Source organism: Scyliorhinus torazame, chromosome 2 (assembly GCF_047496885.1).
Source record: "Scyliorhinus torazame isolate Kashiwa2021f chromosome 2, sScyTor2.1, whole genome shotgun sequence".
Taxonomy (NCBI): Eukaryota; Metazoa; Chordata; class Chondrichthyes; order Carcharhiniformes; family Scyliorhinidae; genus Scyliorhinus; species Scyliorhinus torazame.
The window spans coordinates 41,957,349-41,979,963 of NC_092708.1; the positions used below are offsets into that span (position 1 = coordinate 41,957,349).

Consider the following 22,615-nt stretch of genomic DNA (forward strand, 5'->3'; position numbering starts at 1 on the left):
ACCCGAAGCTCCTGTTCCTGGGTCTTTTGCTCCTCCTTTAGCCCCTCAATCGCTTGTAATATCGGGGCCAACAGCTCCTTCTTCATCTCCTTTTTGAGTTCTTCCACGCAACGCCGCAGGAACTCGTTGGTCAGGGCCCCATATTAAACTGCCTCCTTCCGACGCCATCTTGCTTTGTGCCTGCCTTCATGGCCGCTGCTCTAGAGGATCCACCACAATCCGGCCACTTTCCTCTCTTTCCATCCGTGTCCAGGGGGGATTCCCTTCTGGATTACCGCACAGTGTTTTTTGCCGTTAAAATTGCCGTTGGGGCTCCTATCAAGAGCCCAAAAGTCCGTTCCACCGGGAGCTGCCGAAACGTGCCACTTAGCTGGTCATCGCCGCACCCGGAAGTCTCACAAATCACTTTCAACCACTTCACCCCCTTAATGGGCTGGATTTTTGCAGGCAGGGAGATTCCAAGGACGTTTGAAAATGGTGGATGGGACTTGGGCACTACTATTTACATCAGTAGAGGAAAGGGGGTGGGATGTGAAGCACGAATGAAACTTGAATTCAACTGGGCCATTTAAACTCAGTGCACAGAACGAGCCAGCCCAATTTTCCCTCCAGAAACAGCATCAATGTGTGTTCCACAACTTCATGATGAATTAAATGCTCATGAAAGGCAGATGCAATATATAGAATAGATAAGCTGCCAAGTTATTTACATTTTGAAGAAAAAGCTGCCCGCCTTTTTGAGTGAAAATCTGTTCTAGCAGTTTCAATAAATGTTTGTTTACATAATCTGAAGGGCCATCATTATAGCATTATTACTGCTTGGCTGCTTCCACAACCTGTTATGATCACAGCGCAGAGGGAGGGGGGTCCCTGTTAATTTATGCTTTGTATGCCAGCTCTGCGAGGTTATTAAAGAACTGTCTTTGTTGTGGGGCTATGGATACAAATGTTTGTTATCGTAAGAAATTAAGTACTTGAGTGGATTTAAATGCATTGAATGGGCTTTCATGAGAGGAAGTTTTTTTTAATATAAAAGTGAAATCAGTAATATTCAGAACGTTATTTCATCTCAGCAACGCCTCCAGGTCTGCCCATGATAGGTTGCATGGAGGGTGCATTGACACTAAATTGGCATGGGGCTATAAAGGGCAATGGGAATGAGTGGGGGTCATGATTCAGCATGAGTTAGTTCTATAAAGAACCAGAGCAGAGGAATGGGGGGGGGGGGGGGTTAAATTAATTTCAATCCATGTTAAATTACTAGGTAATTTCACCAATATGATAAAAAGTGAAATATTAACATTCATCAGCGCAAGAACTGTTCAAGTTCCTTAAAATTGATGCGTCATACTCTGGTACACGTTCTGTTGAAGCATGGGTTAGTTTAGGCTATGAGTGGCCATTGCAGATACGCGAGGGGCAAGGGCTGTATGGAAGGTATGAGGGGCCAATGGGTTGGTGTGGGCATGGATAGAGGGTGACAGTGCTAAAAGGTCTAATATTGAACACAACTGGTTCCAGAGAACCGAGGCAGACCTTTTAACCAGACTGTCTCAGCACCCATACAGCTGCCTCCAATCTATGTTTAAGAGTATGTGTGTGTGTGTGTGGGGAGGGGGGGGGATGCTGAATGTTTTCTACACCCACCCCAGAACAGAAGTTGTGCAAGATGATTTTTCCCCACTTAGATGGATGTGTCAAGCTGCGAAATGTCCTACCTTTCAGTGCCTGCCTCTACAATGAAAATCAAGCCCAATATCTTTATCACAGGAGCTAATTGTCAATAATATGGATCCATGGAGAAGGCTACTAAGATGAGTAACCGTACAATTTAAATCATTTCAATCCATGTTAAATTAATTTCAATCCTTGTTAAATTACTCGGTAATTTCACCAATATGATAATACGTGAAATATTAACATTCGTCAGCGCAAGAACTGTTCAATTCAAGTTCCTTAAAATTGATGCATCATACTCAGCTACACGTTCTGTTGAAGTATGTTGCACACTGATTTCTGGTAAAAATGCAACACTTGCCTTCATCTCATTATATTCATTTAAGTGAGGTTTGAAGCCAAATGCACATTTACTAAATTAGGCCTCTTTTTTGGCATTCTGAAAAATTGTTCCAAACAAAAACATATATTTACATAACATCTTTAATGTATTAAAATGTCTCAAGGTGTTTCACAACACTGCTATAAAACAAAAAATTGGCACTGTCCCAGACGGAAATAATAGGGCAGATGAAAAAACTTTCGGGTTTAAAGAGAATCTGAAAGGACGAAAGAGGGGTAGGGTGGTAAAGATGGTAAACCTTGGCAACTGAAGGAATGGCCACTCATGGTGAAGTGATTAATATCAAGAGGTAATAATAAGAGCAACATGGACTATAGTGTTGGAAGTGTTTACAGAAATAGGGAGGGTTGGGAGCCCATAGAAATATTTGAAAACATGGATGAGGATTTTAAAATCAAGACGTTGCTTAATTGAAAGCCACTGAAGGTCAACCGAGCATGGGGGGGGTAATTGCATGTGAATAGGTTTTGGTACATGCTGGTTGACAGACAGGAAAGCTTTGCCCTAAAGGAAGGTAGAGCTTGGGAAGCCATTCAGGAATAATTTGGAATGAAGGTAACAAATGTACGGAAGATTTCAGCAGCGGATGAGCTGAGACAAGGATCGAGTCGGGCAATGTTGCAGAGGTGAAAATAGACAGTCAGTCTTGGTGATGGTATGGGGATTATGTCATTGGAAGCTCATCTTGGGTTGAAATATGACCCCCACGTCGTGAAGTCTTGTTCAGCCTCAAGCCAATTGTCAAAGAGAGGGATGTACTCAGTGGATAGGAAATAGAGTTAATCACAGGGACCAAAGACAATGGCTTCAGTCTTAAGATGATTGAATTGGAAGAAATTTCTGCTCATCCAGCTCTGGGCGTTGTACAAACAGTCTGATAGTTTAGAGACACTAGAGAAGGGCTGAGAGAGGTAGAGCAGCGTGTTGGTACTTGTGAAAATGCCATGTTTTCAGATAAATCAAAAAGGACGAGGAATAATAAACTTTTGTCACAATTACATAGGGTATCATTTGTAACTTTGATAAAGAACCATTTCAGTTATATGGTATGGGTGGAGATCTAAACTTGAGGAATTCAAACTTCCAAGAAAAACAGGCACTGATTTGGGAGGCGTCAACCCCTTCAAGAACTTTTCAAGAGGTTGGAAATGGGATAGTAATTTGCAGGAGGTCAACTGTTATGTTTTTGACAGGGGTGAAGAGGGTAGACTTGAAGGAGAGGGGTACAGAAATCTGTGGTGAGAGAACTGTTAAAAATATCAGCTACCATCGGAGCCAGGAAGAGGAGTTGAAGTAATCAATAGTTTAGTGAATAACAGCAACTAAGTATTCCCCAAAGAAATTGAGTTCTTCAAAATCTTCTTTGAATCTTTATTCTTTATTCCCTGTACAAGTGCCTAAATGAAATATTGATTTCAAGGTGCATTTTTAACGAACAAATAAAAAGGCTCAACAGTTGGCAAACTCTTCATGTAGGGTTTTATTCTACAGCAAACTTAGAAGTTTTACTTCGTTGCTTTTTTAAGCAAATTCTATCAACAGGTGAAAGTTAACAAAACCCATGTAGTTATCTGTACAGTTGCCATAATACACACAGATGAAACAAATAATATATAAATACCGATATGGATATTATATGACAAAGCAAGAAAAAAGGTACATGCGCAGTGAATACTCTGCTCGGAATCATTCAGATGATTGATGTGTCTCCAACATTTTCATTTTAAACTAGTTTAGCAAAGTTCTGGTGTAGTCTAGAAAACCTGGCTTCCATCCCTCATTAAAACAGTAAGCTTGATTATATATCAAGGGAAGGGCATTGTTGTGACAGTAATGTACGTTACTTATCCACAGTCTCTGTAAGCTGTTAGTATGCTATCATAAAACAGATGACAAAAAAGATTCTTGACATCGGTTTTGTTTCTGCAGTTAGTTGAAGTTCAAGGCGAGCACACATAGTGTACCTTTAAAAAAGCCACATGCCTCAAAACAGAACACTACCATAGGACTAAACAAGTAAAAACACCAGGATTGTATAATTTCGGTCGTCCATGCCTAGACCATTCGTGCAGCCGGTGGATGAACGGCATAGGAGACACTGCTGCGACATGCAGGCCAACTGCTGAGGTGTAAAATTTCAGTCACTTCTAGCAACAACAAAAAAAGAGAGAACCTTTTGTTCATAACTCAAACATGACATATTAGATGGGAATATTTCAGGAAACCAACCATTTCGAAAATTAGTTGAGATTATTTCCATTACATCCAATAGTTCAAGAAATTACAACAGCAGCAATCCTTTCCTCTTTACAGAAAGAAAATAAATCACACATCCATTCCGGTAACCTGCCTATAGCACACAAACAAAACTTGGGAGGGAATAAAAGAAGGCCCATTATTGTCACTTGTCTTTTCCAGCTGAATGGATCGAGAGGATTGGTAAGAGGGAGGGGGAGTGTGGTGAAGTGGTGCAAGAGAAGCAGAGAAAGTGAAGATGAAGAACACATCATGCACCAACCAAATATCCTTGAAGTATACAAGGTGGTTTCAGGTTGCTTAATAATTAACCTTAGAATAACATTATGGACATTGTAATGATGTCTATACCTTAAACATAGCTATCAAGTATTTTTAAAGTTAAGAAGCTAAACCATAGCCAACAAATATGTACTGGAATTGGGTGCCGTCGGAGTTACATCTGATAAACCTACGGGCCATAAGGGGCATTTTATTTTCAAAATCAGAATGAGTCCGCTGTGTTGAGCCCATCTGTCACCACGTGAATGGACAATTTCTGCCTTCCTTAAAGTCACATTTTAGAAACATGATTCATTAAATGTTAAGCTATCTAAATCTAAAAATAAAAAAGTGGCTGGATATATCCTCCAATTGGGGTGCTTTGGTCCCAATATAGCAGGCATGAATTAAAATAAACCACCTAAATCCAGGAATAATGAGTGTACATTTGATGCAAAGCTTTCTACGTTCCTAGTGTTTGAGACAGTATTCCAACACATACTTTACAATTAGATAAAAGTAGTTCTGAAAGATGAATTGCATTGTAAAGAATAGAATACAAAACTCTACAATTTGAAGGTATAAAGTCAAGAAATTGAAAACTGAATTATGGAAACATTTTCTCACCAGCTACAAAGTTAGTAGTACTTAAATCTGTTCAGATGCCAGATAGTTCTCGGCTCACTTAAAGGTGAAAAGGAACCATATTCACATTTGCAACTACTGTTTTATAAAATAAAAATGAAAATATGAAGCAATTTTTCATGTCTTACAGTTCGACCAGGTCTTTAATTTCAAGAATAACTAAAAACTTTTAGATGGTTTCAATCTTGCAATGGTACAGAAACATAAAATACAGTACTAAAGAAATTAAAAGAATCATGATGAACACTTTACATAAAAATATCCAACAGTTTTCCAATGTCGATACTCGAGAATGAACCAGTGAATTTATGACTACATGACTTTGGTCAAACAAAATCAGGAAATAATATATATTATATAAGACCATGTTTACATAGCTAAGTTTCTGCTGTTGCACTTCCCTTAGTCAATGCCGCGTTGAATACATGAACAATATCTGGATCACCCATCTGTAAGTCGAGTCAAGATTTTTTAAAAATCAAATTATCCTCTACTTACTACAGTGTAAAATATGTCAAGGAAAATCACAAGGACAACTATCCCATTAAGAATATCAGGGCAAACTCATGTAACCTTTTGCATATACTACAACAGCTCCCCCAGGTGACCAACTTTAGTCTTTGCCAGAAGTGTTACGGAGGGAAAAAAAGCCTCAATGTGCTACAAAGTGGTGAAAGGTTGAAGCAATTATTTCTTGGGACTGGAGGGAGCTGGAATTTCAACTAAAACCAATACAAAAACAATTTTTTAAAACTCAAAACAAATAAAAGATATTCAAAAAATAGGACTGTACATTTAAGCACCACATCCATATCAAAAACTACTGTGGAAAACCTGCATCAAATTTCCAGACATGTAAGTGATGTTGAGACACAATGAATAAAGGAGAGTGACAATGTGAAAATAATGATTATTCCACAAAAGGAAATAATTGTATAATTTATGGAAATAGAAGGACTCATGGACACAGGATCCAGATTTGAGTACAGCTCTACTACCAGGCCGTATTACTTCCTTAAAAGCTAGTTCAAGTCAAAAGTGTTTTGGTCAAAGTTACTGTGATTGGCCATCTATATTTCCATGTAGGCCCATCCTGCCTGGTAGCAATTTAACAAAAGCAGCTCACCAATGGCTCAAATGTTATTCGGCTACAGGAGTACCTAGACTAACTTCCAAAAAGAAATCTTATTTGGCCTTTAATCAGTTCAAAAGAAGAAAGGGACACCAGTGTGGATTATAGCCCAGAGGTGGCCACTGCATCCATCACAGGCAGTTCTTTGTCCAGGTTCTTAAGAGAAAGAATATTTAGCCAGTGCCGACCTAGAAAACAATGAGGAAACAGGCATGGTCCCTGAGGATGGAAGATTCTTGATCGCTCTGATTCCGCCCAATGTTTTTTGCCCCTTTTGTTGCTGTGAAAAGACTCCTTGAGGAGTTGTCTTTTTTGCATCACTTGGTGCTTTTTAGACAGGGATTCTATACAAGACATGTCAGCCCCAGTCATTGAAATCTTTGTTTGCCATCTCTCCTTCAAAATTTGTCATAATTCAGAAGTTGCTGAATTATGGAGGGCAAGACAGACACTGCCAGTGACCGAATGGTGGGAAAGAACAGCTCCTTGTAACATTTCAGAATCTTAAGTTCAGAACTAATGTGTGATACAACGGAAGAAAGCTTTCGTAGAAATACTCAAACAATAGAGACATGGAACAAGAGAGAAAATACAAAACAGCAACTGTGCAAAAATTATTAGTGAAGATGGAACAATCAAAATCAAAGATGGTCACCAGAGGGATGCAGATAGGGAAGATTATTGGTATTCGGGTCTTTAAGTGGGCAAGTGTTCCGACTGCACATTTTACAAAACATTTGGAGCATAAGAATAATTGCTGACTGACGATTTGTACAGCTTGCAGATTTGTTTCCACCTTAGCATAATGCAAAAATCATGATGTGACAAATCAATTTCCGTGAATTGTAATTCAGACAGCCAGTTGTAATTCAGTTGGAATGAAAATCTGAATTGTAATGTCTAACTTGGCATGATCATTTCAGCTTTTCTTCCCTACTTCACTCTAATACATTCAGAGGAACGGTAACATAGGCCTGCTAAATTACACATTAGATCTTAATTTGCTTTTAAATATAGAAATATAGCTGTTTGTACATTCCATTGCATAAAATCTAATGTTAGGAGTTAAATGGGTTTTTCCAAACCTGCAACGACAGTACAGCTCCCAAACCGAGGACTGCAAGTTCAGATATCATTCTCAGCTGATATTACCTCAGTTGCCCTATTTAGACGAGTTTTCTCAGTTCTTGCGAAGGCAAGGATAGGGGCACAATCCAGGTTTTTTTTTTCCTGCATTTCCAATTAAATGTCCAAGGATGGGGAAGGAAAGATAGAGAGCGAAAAGAAAATACAGTAGCTAAAAAGAAAACAGGTCTATAACACAGTAGTTCTTGAGTTTGTATCGAACTGCAGTGTTACAGGTTCCCACAAAGCAATATCATGCTTTTTTAGTGTTGCCATGCAAATCTTAAATGGTAGATGGCACATGGCTGACAATGCAATTTAAAAATCAAAGTGTGAAATATTGGCAGTACTTTTTTGCTTTCATCTTGTGTAGTAGGAAAAGTCCAGTCCAGCGAGATATAATTTGGCTCAGCAATGAACTTGACAGGTCTAAACAAATGGTTGCTAAGAAATAGTATGACAAGATCATATCTATTGAAATTTAACAGCAATTTGTTTATGCTTAATACTTTAAATTACAACATCATGTGGAACAATACTCTGATATTAAGTATGTATGTCACATACTTTAGGTTTAAAGGTGAATTAGTCTAACCCAGAATCAGTGCTTCTTCACTCGATGTCACCACGGGACAGTCAAAGACTCACTACAGGCCTCCTTTTATTCATATGTCACATGTTCAAACAGGCATCACATTATGATTAAATAACAGCTGTAAGATTAAAGCTAAGCAACTGCATATATTACTTAAGAACAAACACTGATGTGCAGCAATTTTTCACTCCCAAGGGCACGTGGATTTCAAAATTTGAGCAGAAAGGTCTCTGAAGAGGCACGGCTTCATCCGTCTAAAGAAACACGACTGCCATCCGTTAACTATGACTCGACACATCTGACGATGAGCTACTGTTGCTGTTTGTCGTCTGGGCCCTTTTTATATACAAATTTAATAATTTCATCTGCAAAAGAGTCAAATATTTTTATGTGACTTCATTAAAAAAAGCAATGCTTGCAAGTATTTACTTCAAGTATTAACCATTTAAATAATGTAGTATTTAAATAGTGAAGTATTAATCTGGCTCGTAATCCAGAGGCTCGGACTAATGCTTGAAACAATAAAGCTGGAAGAAAATGCCAGTCTCAGTAGTGAACCAGAAGGGTTTTTAATGTCCTTCAGGGGACAAAATTGGCCATCCTTAACCAGTCTAGCCTACATATGACTTCAGATCCACAACAATGTGGTTGACTCGGTGGGGTTTCTGGGTTAGAACATAAGAACTAGGAACAGGAGTAGGCCATCTGGCCCCTCGAGCCTGCTCCGCCATTCAATGAGATCATGGCTGATCTTTGTGGACTCAGCTACACTCTCCGGCCCGTGCACCATATCCCCGAATCCCTTTATTCTTTAGAAAGGTATCTATCTTTTTCTTATAAACGTTTAAAGGAGCCGCAACTGCTTCACTGGGCAAGGAATTCCAGAGATTCACAACCCTTTGGGTGAAGAAGTTCCTCCGAAACTCGGTCCTAAATCTACTTCCCCTTATTTTGAGGCTATGCCCCCTAGTTCTGCTTTCCCCGACCAGTGGAAACAACCTGCCCGCATCTATCCTATCTGTTCCCTTCATAATTTTATATGTTTCAATAAGATCCCCCGCATCCTTCTGAACTCCAATGAGTACAGTCCCAGTCTACTCAACCTCTCGTCATAATCTAATTCCCTCAACTCTGGGATCAACCTCGTGAATCTAGGTTGCAGGGATAGGGTGGAGGTGTGGGCTTACGTAGGATTCTCTTTCCAAGGGCTGGTGCAGATTCGATGGGCTGAATGGCCTCTTTCAGCACTGTAAATTTTATGACTCAACCACGGTCTGAAATGGCCTAGCAAGCGACTCAGTTTAAGAACAATAGTTGCTGACGTTGCTAGTGATGCTCATATCCCAAGACCAAATAAAATGAACTGCTCACATATTCCATCACAAATACTGGAATAGTCCATGTATAAATGCAGCAAGACCTGGACACTGGAATAGTCCATGTATAAATGCAGCAAGACCTGGACAATGTCCAATAATTCAATCTTCGAAACTAACAAAATATTTCATTCTGTAAAGGTTACGGGTTTTGACAAGGTAGAACTAACTTATGTACCATCAAAAGATAACACATAGGTGTGACTAAACCATGCAAATATACACGTATGTGTCCACCATAGCCAAATGTTGTTAATGTCCCTGATAAATTCTGGCAAGGTACTCTAAAACAATCCTTCCACATTAGAAATCAGGATTGTTAAGCTCAAATAAATTGCTGGTTCCTCACTTTCACACAAGGTGTTCATTCTTTAGATATATCCTATTCTCCACTCAAAATTGGGGTGAAAATAATGGACCATTAAGATTTAGTTTGCAGGAAGCCATGCAAGTTTCTCCTTTAACTCCAAGTTTATGTTGCACACAAGATATCCTTGCTTTCCTTTTGATTAATTTATAAGCAGAAGCAGCTAAATTTCTAAAACAATTCTCACACAGTATAAAGCTCTAAACATTCTGAGTCACCAAGACTCCGGGGCAGAAGAGGGCAGAATTTTATGTGGCCTTGTACCCAACTATAGAGCAAGTCTTTGTTTTAAGTTGTCCTGCTAAACATTCTTCTGTTGCCGCAGTTATTATTTTTATTTCAGTGCCTACCGATCTTTTTGCTGAAAACGTTTTTCAGAGGAGTGGAACGGTTGATTTTGTCGTTTGTGGAGGCAGGTAAGGTGGTAAGGATTAGGAGGTCGGTACTTCAGAGAGGGGTCAGTCGGGGGGCTTGGCTCTTCCAAACCTGTTGATTTATTATTGGGCGGCGAATGTGGAAAAGGTGCGGGGCTGGAGCAGGGAGTCGGAGGCTTTGTGGGTGAGGATGGAGGCAGGCTCTTGTAAGAAGTCGGGGTTGCGGGCGCTGGCAACGGCGACCCTCCCCTTTGCCCCAGGGATGTATTCAGGGAGCCCGGTTATGCTGCCAAGTTAAAAATATGTGAAGTGGGTTAGCCCTACAGTCTGACGGCACCAAGGTCCCAGGTTCGATCCCGGCTCTGGGTCACTGTCCGTGTGGAGTTTGCGTGGGTTTCGGCCCCACAACCCAAAAGATGTGTAGACTAGGTGGATTGGCCATGCTAAATTGCCCCTTAATTGGAAAAAATTAATTGGGTACACAAAATTTATTTAAAAAAAATTATTGGAAATAATTTCGGCAGCACTTTAGTTTTGGGGCGGGGTCAAAGTTGATGCCGATCTGAGGGATCATTGGATTTGAGCCAGCGAGGATGGATGCTAGGTTTCGGGGATGGGAGGAGCAAGGGGTGATGGGAATGAAGGACCTATTTCTAGAAGGGCGTTTTACGAGTTTGAAGGAGTTGGGGGAGAAGTTTGGGATCCCATGAGGGGAGGTTTTAAGGTATATGCAGGTTTTTCCGACTTTTCCGGTGGCACCACCTTCCTCGTTGTTGGGAGGGGATGGAGGGGCGTGGTGTCATCTCAGCTATGTTGGAGGAGGATATGGCATCTCTTCAGGGGGTTAATTAAGTGGGAGGAGGAACTGGGGATGGCGATGGAGGAGGGTTTGTGGTGTGAGATGTTGCAGCAGGTGATTTAGCAGTTTGGATCAGAAATTGGCTAGCTGGAAGAAGACAAAGGGTGGTGGTTGATGGGAAATGTTCAGCCTGGAGTTCAGTTACTAGTGGTGTACCACAAGGATCTGTTTTGGGGCCACTGCTGTTTGTCATTTTTATGATGTGGAGATGCCGGCGTTGGACTGGGGTGAGCACAGTACGAAGTCTTACAACACCAGGTTAAAGTCCAACAAGGTTTGTTTCGACGTCACTAGCTTTCGGAGCGCTGCTCCTTCCTCAGGTGAATGAAGAGGTCTGTTCCAGAAACACATATATAGACAAATTCAAAGATGCCAAACAATGCTAGGAATGCGAGCATTAGCAGGTGATTAAATCTTTACAGATCCAGAGATGGGGTAACCCCAGGTTAAAGAGGTGTGAATTGTCTCAAGCCAGGACAGTTGGTAGGATTTCGCAGGCCAGATGGTGGGGGAGCGTCTGTACCACAAGGTCATCCCCACACCCCCACTACTTGCCTTCAAACAGCCGCGCAACCTCAAACGAACCATTGTTTGCAGCAAACTACCCAGTCTTCAGAACAGTGACCACGACACCACACAACCCTGTCATGGTAATCTCTGCAAGACGTGCCAGATCATCGACATGGATACCACTATTACACGCGAGAACACCACCCACCAGGTACGCGGTACATACTCGTGCGACTCGGCCAACGTTGTCTACCTCATACGCTGCAGGAAAGGATGTCCCGAAGCGTGGTACATTGGCGAGACCATGCAGACGCTGCGACAACGAATGAACGGACATCGCGCAACAATCACCAGGCAGGAATGTTCCCTTCCAGTCGGGGAACACTTCAGCAGTCAAGGGCATTCAGCCTCTGATCTCCGGGTAAGCGTTCTCCAAGGCGGCCTTCAGGACCCGCGACAACGCAGAATCGCCGAGCAGAAACTTATAGCCAAGTTCCGCACACATGAGTGCGGCCTCAACCGGGACCTGGGATTCATGTCACATTACATTCATCCCCCACCATCTGGCCTGCGAAATCCTACCAACTGTCCTGGCTTGAGACAATTCACACCTCTTTAACCTGGGGTTACCCCATCTCTGGATCTGTAAAGATTTAATCACCTGCTAATGCTCGCATTCCTAGCATTGTTTGGCATCTTTGAATTTGTCTATATATGTGTTTCTGGAACAGACCTCTTCATTCACCTGAGGAAGGAGCAGCGCTCCGAAAGCTAGTGACATCGAAACAAACCTGTTGGACTTTAACCTGGTGTTGTAAGACTTCGTACTGTCATTTTTATAAATGACCTGGAGGAGGGCGTAGAAGGATGGTTGAGTAAATTTGCAGATGATACTAAAGTCGGTGGAGTTGTGGACAGTGTGGATGTTGCAGGTTACAGAGGGACATAGATAAGCTGCAGAGCTGGGCTGAGAGGTGGCAAATGGAGTTTAATGCAGAAACGTGTGAGGTGATTCATTTTGGAAGGAGTAAAAGGAATACAGAGTACTGGGCTAATGATAAGATTCTTGGTAGTGTGGATGAGCAGAGAGATCTCGGTGTCCATGTACATAGATCCCTGAAAGTTGCCACCCAGGTTGAGAGGGTTGTTAAGAAGGTGTAGTGTGTTAGCCTTTATTGGTAGAGGGATTGAGTTTCGGAGCCATGAGGTCATGTTGCAGCTGTACAAAACTCTGGTGCAGCCGCATTTGGAGTATTGCGTGCAGTTCTGGTCGCCGCATTATCGGAAGGATGTGGAAGCATTGGAAAGGGTGCAGAGGAGATTTACCAGGATGTTGCCTGGTATGGAGGGAAGATCTTATGAGGAAAGGCTGAGGGACATGAGGCTGTTTTTGTGAGAGCGAAGAAGGTTAAGAGATGACTTAATTGAGGCATACAAGATGATCAGAGGATTAGATAGGGTGGACAGTGAGAGCCTTTTTCCTCGGATGGTGATGGCTAGCATGAGGGGGACATAACTTTAAATTGAGGGAGGGGAGATAGATATAGGACAGATGTCAGAGGTAGGTTCTTTACTCAGAGAGTAGTAAGGGCGTGGAATGCCCTGCAACAGTAGTTGACTCGCCAACATTAAGGGCATTTAAATGGTCATTGGATAAACATATGGATGATAAGGAATAGTGTAGATGGGCTTTAGATTGGTTTCACAGGTCGGCGCAACATTGAGGACCGAAGGGCCTGTACTGCGCTGTAATGTTCTATGTTCTAATGCCTCAACCTCATGTGCGAGGCAGGGGTTGGTACAGCTAAAGATAGTACATATAGTACATAGAGTGCACCTGACAAAGTCGAGGGTGAGCTGGTTGTTTGCAGGCGTGGAGGATACTTGCGGGCGGTGTGGAAGGGGCCCAACCAATCATGCGCATATGCTCTGGTCCTGATCCAAGTGGAGAACACCCCCCCACTTGTCAAAGGCTCTGCCCGGCCTCCTGAATATCACCCTCTCTGAAGTACCGACCTCCTAATCCTTGCCACCTTACCTGCCCCCACAAACGACAAAATCAACCATTCTACCCCCCATATAGAGGGGTTGGGAATGGAAATAGTGAACAGGAGAAAGATAGCAAGCCGGTGGTAATTAGAAAGAGTTAGCATTCAGTATTTCTTAAATATTTTTTATATTTTTTCCTGATGAGGAAGGTCCTACAGATAACTACCTAAACTAACAACCTTGCATGCTCCCATCAGTGGCAGAGTCACTAATCACCTTGACCTCACACCCACATTCCTTCCAGAACATAATTTCTTGCTACATTTTGCCCAACTTCAAAAGCTTCCTTAAAACAGAACTCTTCAATAGCAACTTCAGCTGCCTCCTTCATTGGTCTGACCCCCTCAAGTAAAGATTTCTGTTCTTATCCATCGTTCATCACAGGGAAGTAAATGAATCCTAAATTATCCTAGAGTTTGGTAACTTTGACCTTCTAAGGTCAGCATGGAGCATTTTTACTTACCTTCAAAAGGTACCTTTATCTTGAATGTCACAGCAACTTGTATTTACATAGAGCTCACAACATTAAAAAGTACCAGAGTGATTTACGTGCAAGGGGAGGGGATGGACAGACTGGGGCTCAAATCAATGATGGAGGTTGAGGAAGGTATCATTCTCAATTGCTAACTCCAACTTGAAATTAAAGTTGTCATGTGCATTCACCCACTGAAATCATCACTAACACTGTTTTACTGTTCTTCCTCCATCTCTAACTACGCACGGTAGGCACGGTAGCATTGTGGATAGCACAATTGCTTCACAGCTCCAGGGTCCCAGGTTCGATTCCCGGCTTGGGTCACTGTCTGTGCGGAGTCTGCACATCCTCCCAGTGTGTGCGTGGGTTTCCTCCGGGTGCTCCGGTTTCCTCCCACAGTCCAAAGATGTGTGGGTTAGGTGGATTGGCCATGCTAAATTGCCCTTAGTGTCCAAAATTGCCCTTAGTGTTGGATGGGGTTACTGGGTTATAGGGATAGGGTGGAGGTGTGAACCTTGGGCAGGGTGCTCTTTCCAAGAGCTGGTGCAGACTCGATGGGCCGAATGGCCTCCTTCTGCACTGCAAATTCTATGATATGCACCGACTTGCTGGAATATAGTTCCACAAGCAACCTAAGTATCCATTCTTCGCAGGAGTGACTGGGCAGTGGTCAAGAACAGAACCCCATTCACCCCAACTTAAACCAGCCTAGGTATGCGGAGTCCAACTGTAGCATTGACTCCAACTTCAACCGATCAGTGAATTCAATAATCAGGAAATCGACAAGGGAAATGTCAATTCAAGAGTTTGCTCACTAAATACTACTAAGTCAAATTAGTACAAGGTTTTCAATGGGATCAGTTTTACTGAATTTAGTATTTCTCCATTGTCATGCCGTATTATATTTTCTCTTTAATATTTCATAGGATGGAGGTGACATTGACAAGGACATTTCAGAGGGCAGTTAAGAATCAACAGCATTGCTGCGGTCTGGAGTCACATGCAGGACAGACCAGGTAAGGATGGCAGATTTCCCTCCCTGAAGGACATTAGTGAAACAAATGGGCTTTTACGACAGTCAATGATAGATTCATAATCATTACTCAGACCAGCTTTCCAATTCCAGATTTTATTAATATATTTCAAATTCCACCAACTGCCCTGGAATCCATGTTCCTAGAGCATTAGTTTGACCCGCTGGATTATTAGTCCAGTGACGACATCACTACACCACCAACTCACCCTTAACACAGATTCCTAGCACATTTCTATGACTTTCCTTGATTATTTTAACGCAAGACTTTCAAAATTTTACCAATAAGTCAGTGATCCAAACTTGCGATCAAAGAAAGGCCAGAGGAGGGATAATATTCAAATGTACAAGGATTTCATGCGCGTGCACCTACCTTACTTCCTGTGAGCTGTGCAAGGTAAGGTTTCAGCTCTTCTCCAATTACAGAATAAATTGCCACCAAGCAAAACACGCTTGCTTTACGCACACTGCTTTCTGTGTTGTCATACCCCTATAACAAAAACAATAACTAAATAGCACTGAAAGCATACAGAATTCTAACCGAATACATTTTAGACAATCACAGAGAATATTATAAGAAGTCTTCCAACACCAGGTTAAAGTCCAATAGGTTTGTTTCAAATCACTAGCTTTTGGAGCACTACTCCTTCCTCAGGTGAATGAAGAGGTGGGTTCCAGAAACATACATATAGACTATATATAGGGCTGGTTTAGCACAGTAGGCTAAAAAGCTAGCTTTTAAAGCAGAACAAGGCAGGCTAGCAGCGTGGGTTCAATTCCCGTACCAGCCTCCCTGAACAGGCGCCGGAATGTGGCGACGAGGGGCTTTTAACAGTAACTTCATTTGAAGCCTACTTGTGACAATAAGTGATTTTCATTTCATTTTCAAGGAGCAGTGCTCCGAAAGCTAGTGATTTGAAATAAACCTGTTGGACTTTAACCTGGTGTTGTAAGACTTCTTACTGTGCTCACCCCCAGTCCAACGCTGACATCTCCACATCAGAGAATATTGTAACATAGGTCACCATTCAATCCGTCGTGCCTCTATTGGCTCTTGAAAGTGTCGTCAGATTTAGTCTCACCTTCCCCGTCAATGACATGCTATTGATGTATAGTCATTGTTGTTATGTAGGAAAGGTGGTGCACAGCAATCCCCCATAAACAGCAAGTGATAATGACCAGATAATATTTTTACGATGTTGATTGAGGGACCCAGGATGCTGGGGATAATGTCTGCAGAAAGGTCATATGGGACGGGATTCTCCGACCCCTCCGCCGGGTTGGAGAATCGCCGGGGGTCGGCGTGAATCCCGCTCCCGCCCCCCAATTCTCCGGCCCCCCCAATAATTGGCCCGGTGTGAGTCGCGCCGCCCGCCTCAGAGAATGGTGGGATCCGGCGCGACTCAATGGGCGCCGGGGCTGCCCGAATTCTCTGGCCCGCGATGGGCCGAAGACCCGCCCGTCTTTTGCCAGACCAGTCTGTGTAAATTGGAGTAGGTCGCTTACCGGCGGGACCTTGCGGCGCGGGCGGGCTCTGGGGTTCTTGGAGGGGCATGGGGGGGATCTGGCCCCGGGAGTTGCCCCACGGTGGCCTGGCCCGTGAACGAGGCCCACCGATCCGCGGGCAGGCCTGTGCCGTGGGGGCACTCTATCCTTCCACACCGGAGGCTGTACCGGTCCGCCATTCCCGGTGCGGAAACAAAGCCCTTTGCGCATGCGCGGGGATGATGCCAGCATGCGCTGGCACCCCCGCACATGCGCCAACTCGCAGAGGCCCTTTGGCACCGGTTGGCATGGCGCCAAGCCCCTTTCCCGCCGACCGGCGGGGCGCAAACCACTCCGGGGTGGGCCTAGCCCCTGAAGGTGCGGAGGATTCCGCACCTTTGGGGCGGCCCGACGCCGGGTAGGGGAGAATCCCGCCCATGGACTCTGTTCACAGATGCTGCCGGACCTGGAGTTTTCAAGCACTTCCTGTTTTTATTTATGTTACGATCCTGGATGAGAGCCCAGCTATTTTCAATTCGTAAAAGTGAGGAAATGTTACTGTAACACAGGAATGATAACACTGACCAAAAGATATCTTTGATGTTAAAACAAACTTTAATTTAATCACTGAATTAATCATAATAGCAACAGAGAAAAAGATTGACAGTTACAACAACAACTCTTAAGAACCGCAACTATTTTCCTAAACCTGCCAATATATTCCAATTAAGCAAACCAACATATATTAAGTAGCACTCATGAATAAAGTTAACAACCAGGGTTTTTCTTGCTTTTCTCTGTGCAGAATCTTTGGAGAACACACCTTTCAGGCCCAAACTGAAACAGCTCTGTTTAGATTAGAGTTCTAGGACCTACGGACTCTTCAGACAGATCTGGCTCTCCCATCAATTACATCATCTGTATCCAAAGCATAATGCCCTCTTTTTTCCTCTTCTTACAAGATGTTCTTTGACTTGTTCAGCCAGGATCAAATACAATAACCCTCATTATCTACATCTCAGGGTCCATCAAACCTAACAATATTCCATTAGCTAGCTATCTGTAAACAAGCAAATGGTTCTCAAGATCTATCAGCAGAACACTTCACTTGCAAATCAATGATTACTTCCCTTTTATTGCACCTTAATCATCACTCTAGCATCATACTGCGTGTATGCATCTTAACCCAGGTTTTAATAACTTGCTGCAAAAGATATATAAAATGACAATTTGCTATATTTACAACATTTATGCTGTGGATAACTCTCCTGTTTTGCGTCTAAATACTATCCGGGGATCTTTTTAAGTTCACTGAGACTGCAAACTGGACCTCCAGTTAATGTTTCTTCCAAAAACTGGTACAGCTGACAGTGTAGCACTTTCTTAATACTACACTGGATGTGTCAGCTTTGGTTTTTGTGCTCAAGTCCTGAAGTGTCACAACCTTCTGACTTAAGGCACAAATTAACCAAATTTATGTCTCATAGCGAGTGGGTTCAGTGCCCCACCCCCACAAGGCACCCCCTGCACAAAAAATACCAGCTTGGCAAGTGCCAGACTGGCATCGAGGTGGCACTGGCAGGGTTCTACCCAGGCCAGAGGGCTTGCACCTGGGCACCTCCAATCCCCGGGGATACCCCCACGAGTGCCGTTCCATTTGTGAAGACCAGTATTGAATGGTGCTCGCCCGAGGGTCTCGAAGGCAAAGCGGATAATCCTCAATGCCTTGGTTACCTTAGGGAACTACATATTAAAGCGAGACTAGCTGTCTCGCTCCAATATGCACATTTTCCAAGCTGCTCAAGCATACTATTAATTGAAGTGTATATGCAAAAGGAAAGAAACATCCAAAATATGAACACTGTAAAAGCGCAGAAACGTATCACTGGCTGAAGGGTGATGGACACAAGGTAATTTCACTGAGTCTTGAAGCCAGAAATGCTTACAATAAAGGTCACATCATAATCATAGGCTTCGTGATGAGGTGGACGAGAAGTTAAGACGGTAGACTGCTAATTCATTGTTCTCTGCACACTTGTGTTTGAATTCTACCCTCGCCATTGTTGTACCTGTGAGTCTCCGTTCAGTCCATTTATCGGGGTGAACATGCTGTAATTCGCAACTTTTGGGGCGGCACGGTTGCACAGTGGTTAGCACTGCCGACTCAGTGCCAGGAGTCCGGGTTCAATTCCAGCCACGCGTGACTGTGGAGTTTGTACATTCTCCCCCGTGACTGCGTGGGTTTCCTCCGGGTGCTCCGGTTGTCTCCCACAATCCAAAGGTGTCTCGATTATGTGGATTGGTCATGCTGAATTGCCCAGTGTCCAAAAGGTTAGGTGGGGTTGCTGGGATAGGGTGAAAGAGTGGGCCTTGGTGGGGTGCTCGTTTGGAGGGTCAGTGTAGACTCGATGGGCCAAATGGCCTCCTTCTGCACTGTAGGGATTCTACCATTCTATGAATAACTTATGCAGATTACTTGGAATCTACAAAGAATGCACAACAATACAAATAGAATACCTTTTTAGGAAGTAGCTGGCTACATAGCATATTACACTGAAACATTAGAAAATTTGTGGATCATGCAACATTTAGCTTCAAGAATTCCCTACAGTGCAGAAGGAGGCCATTCGGCCCATCAACTCTGCGCCAACTGAGAGCACACCCCAATCCAAGCCCACTCTTCCATCCTATCCCTACACACCACCTGACCGTTGTACAGTAAGGGGCAATTTAGCACGGCCAATCCACCTAACCTGCACATCTCTGGACTGTAGGAGAAACCGGAGGAAACTCACCCAAAGAGAATGTGCAAACTCCACAGTCACCCAAAATTAGAATCGAACCTGGGTCCCTTGTGCTGTGCTAACCACTGTGCCACCACACTGCCCATCTTATAAGATCTTATTTGATAAAAAACACTAATCTGGTCACGCGCATTTGATTTATATCGTGAACCTTAAAAATATTAATTTAGCTATGGTTTATTATTTGACATGTTAGTTTGGTAGCTGGTAAATTAATTCCTGCCTTGAAGGCAGATATCTAAAGTTACAACTGAAGCAAACTTCCTGTTGTATCATTCAGGTTAGCTTTTGCTCCCACCCTTTGCTGTGTTGCCATTCCGGTTTGGATTTTCCTACACTCAGGTACAGTGTTTATTTGTGAAACAAGTTCCTAAAGGGATCAGCACCATTTATTTCTGGTGATGATATCAGGTTACTCACTGAATGGTGAACAAAATAACAAAGAGGTAAATTAATTTGCCTAAGTATTTTGAGTTGTAAGTACCTGAAGTAACCCTGGGATGATGTCTGGAAGAAGCTGATGAAGAGATTCCTTCGTGATCCTCTCTGTCACCTTTGTTTGCATCTTAATGGCAGCTAGATTGATGGGGTAGTCAGCTGTCTGGATGATTGGGCAGAGCACTTTGATGCACTGTTCAGGATGAATGGAGCTTGCCAAAGTGGAAGCAGCTTCTTCTGCAGCTCTTACCACCTTAAAGAGGGAAAATTCAAGTTTAGTGCAGTAAATTAGAGAGAAACCTGGAAAAAAGTAAAAACACACACATGCCACAATGGGCCGAATGGCCTCCTCCTCTGCTATAAACGTCTATGATTCTTCACTTTTGATATTACACTTTACTTAGGGTGATCTCGGGTGTATGGGTCGGGGAGGGCAAGGTGTCAGAAATACACCAGGAGTTGAAAGAAGAGGGGGAAGCGCTGGTAGAAGAGTTGAAGGGTAAATGGGAGGAGGAGCTGGGGGAGGAGATCGAGGAAGGTCTGTGGGCTGATGCCCTAGGTAGGGTCAATTCCTCCTCCTCGTGTGCCAGGCTCAGCCTGATACAATTTAAGGTGGTCCACAGAGCGCACTTGACGGGGGCGAGGTTGAGTAGGTTCTTTGGGGTAGAGGACAGATGTGGAAGGTGCTCAGGGAGCCCGGCGAACCATGTCCATATGTTTTGGTCATGCCCGGCACTGGAGGGGTTCTGGAGAGGAGTGGCGGGAGCAATATCTCAGGTGGTGAAAGTCCGGGTCAAGCCAAGCTGGGGGCTAGCAATATTTGGAGTAGTGGACGAACCGGGAGTGCAGGAGGCGAAAGAGGCCGGCATTCTGGCCTTTGCGTCCCTAGCAGCCCGGCGAAGGATCTTGCTAATGTGGAAGGAGGCGAAGCCCCCCAGCCTGGAGGCCTGGATAAATGATATGGCTGGGTTCATAAAGTTGGAGAGGATTAAGTTCGCCTCGAGAGGGTCTGCGCAGGGGTTCTACAGGCGGTGGCAACCGTTCCTAGACTATCTCGCGGAGCGTTAGAGGAAGGTCGGTCAGCAGCAGCAACCTTGGGGGGGTGGAGGGGGACGTCCTGGGAGGGGGGGGGGGGGGGGGGGGGGGGAGGGGGACTGCCTGGGAGGGTGGATGAGCAAGAGATAACATGAAGGGTTGGGGAAACTGGCACATACAGGTGAGGGCCAGTGTACAAAGCTGTGTAAATATATAATTTTGCCATGTATATATCTTGCTCTGCGCGATTTCTCGTTATTTTGTTACGGGGGGGGTTATTGTTTGTAAGGGAGAAAAATTGTGTTAAAAAACTTTAATAAATATATATTTTTTAAAAGATATTACGCTTTACTGCCTGGTACATATCTAAAATACTACTTCCTAAACAGAGATTAAATTCCGGATGCTTTATACAGGCAGCCATGAGAGCATTTCCAGTCCCATGCAGCTCCCTGAAGGGCCAGTAGAACCAGTTGTGGTGCTGCAGGCCTGGCTGCTGCTGGTACCTTTCCCCTGAGAGGCTATCCCTCCCAACAGTATCCAAAATGGTATACCCGTTTGAGAGGGGAATAGCCACAGTAGGTTCCTGCCTTACCTGCCTGCCTCTCCTGGCGGTCACCCATCTATCTGTCTGAACCTGTTAACTTTATTAACATATTCACTTTAACCGCAAAAACTAAGCCAAACCCCCGAAGAGATGATGGTGACTAGCTCCTTAAAAAAGGAAATGAATGGCTGCCATCTTAGACAGAACTCTTCTACCGATCCTCTAATGGTGTATTTAACCTTCTCCACGTGTAAAAAAAAAAGATGCAAGGTCACCCAACCAAGCCGAGGCACTAGGCAGAGTAGGAGACCTCCACCCAAGCAGAACTAATCTCTAGGCTATATACGACACAAAGGCGAGGTCATCTGCCTTCACTCCCGACTGAAGCACCGGTGAGTCTGATATCCCAAATATGGCCACCAGCAGACATGGATCCAAATCTGCATTGAATGTCTCCGACAAGGTGTTGAAGAACCATGTAGCTTGGTATGGCAACTGCTCAGTCCAAGATCGCAAGAAACTTCAGTGTGGTGAACTCAGCGCAACGCATCACACAAGCTTGCACTCTCACATTGATTCTGTATACACCTCCTGCTGCCTCAGGAAGGCAGACAGCATTATCAGAGACTCCCTCCCACCCAGGCATTGCCTTCTTCCAGACCTTCCATCAGGCAGAAGGTACATAAGTCTGAGACCCGCACATCCAAATATAGGAACAGCTTCTTCCCCACAGCTACAAGATTCCTCAACAACTCTCCCTCGGACTGATCTGTTCCCTGTAAGAACACGATTCACCGACACCCTATGCTGCTCTTGCGCAGGTATTTGCTTTGTTTGACCCCTTGTTCCGAACTGTAATCAATCACTGTTTGTCGATGTACCATTTGTCAATGTTCCCTGTTGATTATTCTTTTTGTCTACTACGTACGTACTGTGTACGTTCCCTCGGACGCAGAAAAATACTTTTCACTGTACTTCGGTACATAGTACGTGACAATAAATAAAATAAATCAAAATTAAGAAAGAGGCCCAGAAGCTTACCAACTTGGGAGAAGACCAGAATACGAGTGTGGTTAGCAGCCACCCCCCCCACCTGAGAGTAGCTTGCCCTCCACCCCAGAGAAAAATCCACTCATCCTCGCTTCAGTCCGACGTGCTCTATGCATCAC

General features: G+C 43.7%; 1 protein-coding gene across 40 annotated transcripts in view; it reads right to left on the reverse strand.

Annotated features, from left to right (window-relative positions):
• Nucleotides 1-3,542: 3,542 nt before the first annotated feature.
• The window catches only part of clasp1a (cytoplasmic linker associated protein 1a), a 414,750-nt gene continuing 395,677 nt past the window's right edge, over nucleotides 3,543-22,615 (reverse strand). For all 40 annotated transcript variants that reach the window (XM_072470321.1, XM_072470304.1, XM_072470277.1 and 37 more), the window contains 3 exons: nucleotides 19,911-20,117; nucleotides 15,511-15,627; nucleotides 3,543-8,459 (listed from right to left, as the gene is read on the reverse strand). In XM_072470321.1, coding sequence (XP_072326422.1) covers nucleotides 8,373-8,459; nucleotides 15,511-15,627; nucleotides 19,911-20,117 — 411 coding nt within the window. In that variant the 3' untranslated portion in view covers nucleotides 3,543-8,372. The remainder of the gene's footprint in view (nucleotides 8,460-15,510; nucleotides 15,628-19,910; nucleotides 20,118-22,615) is intronic.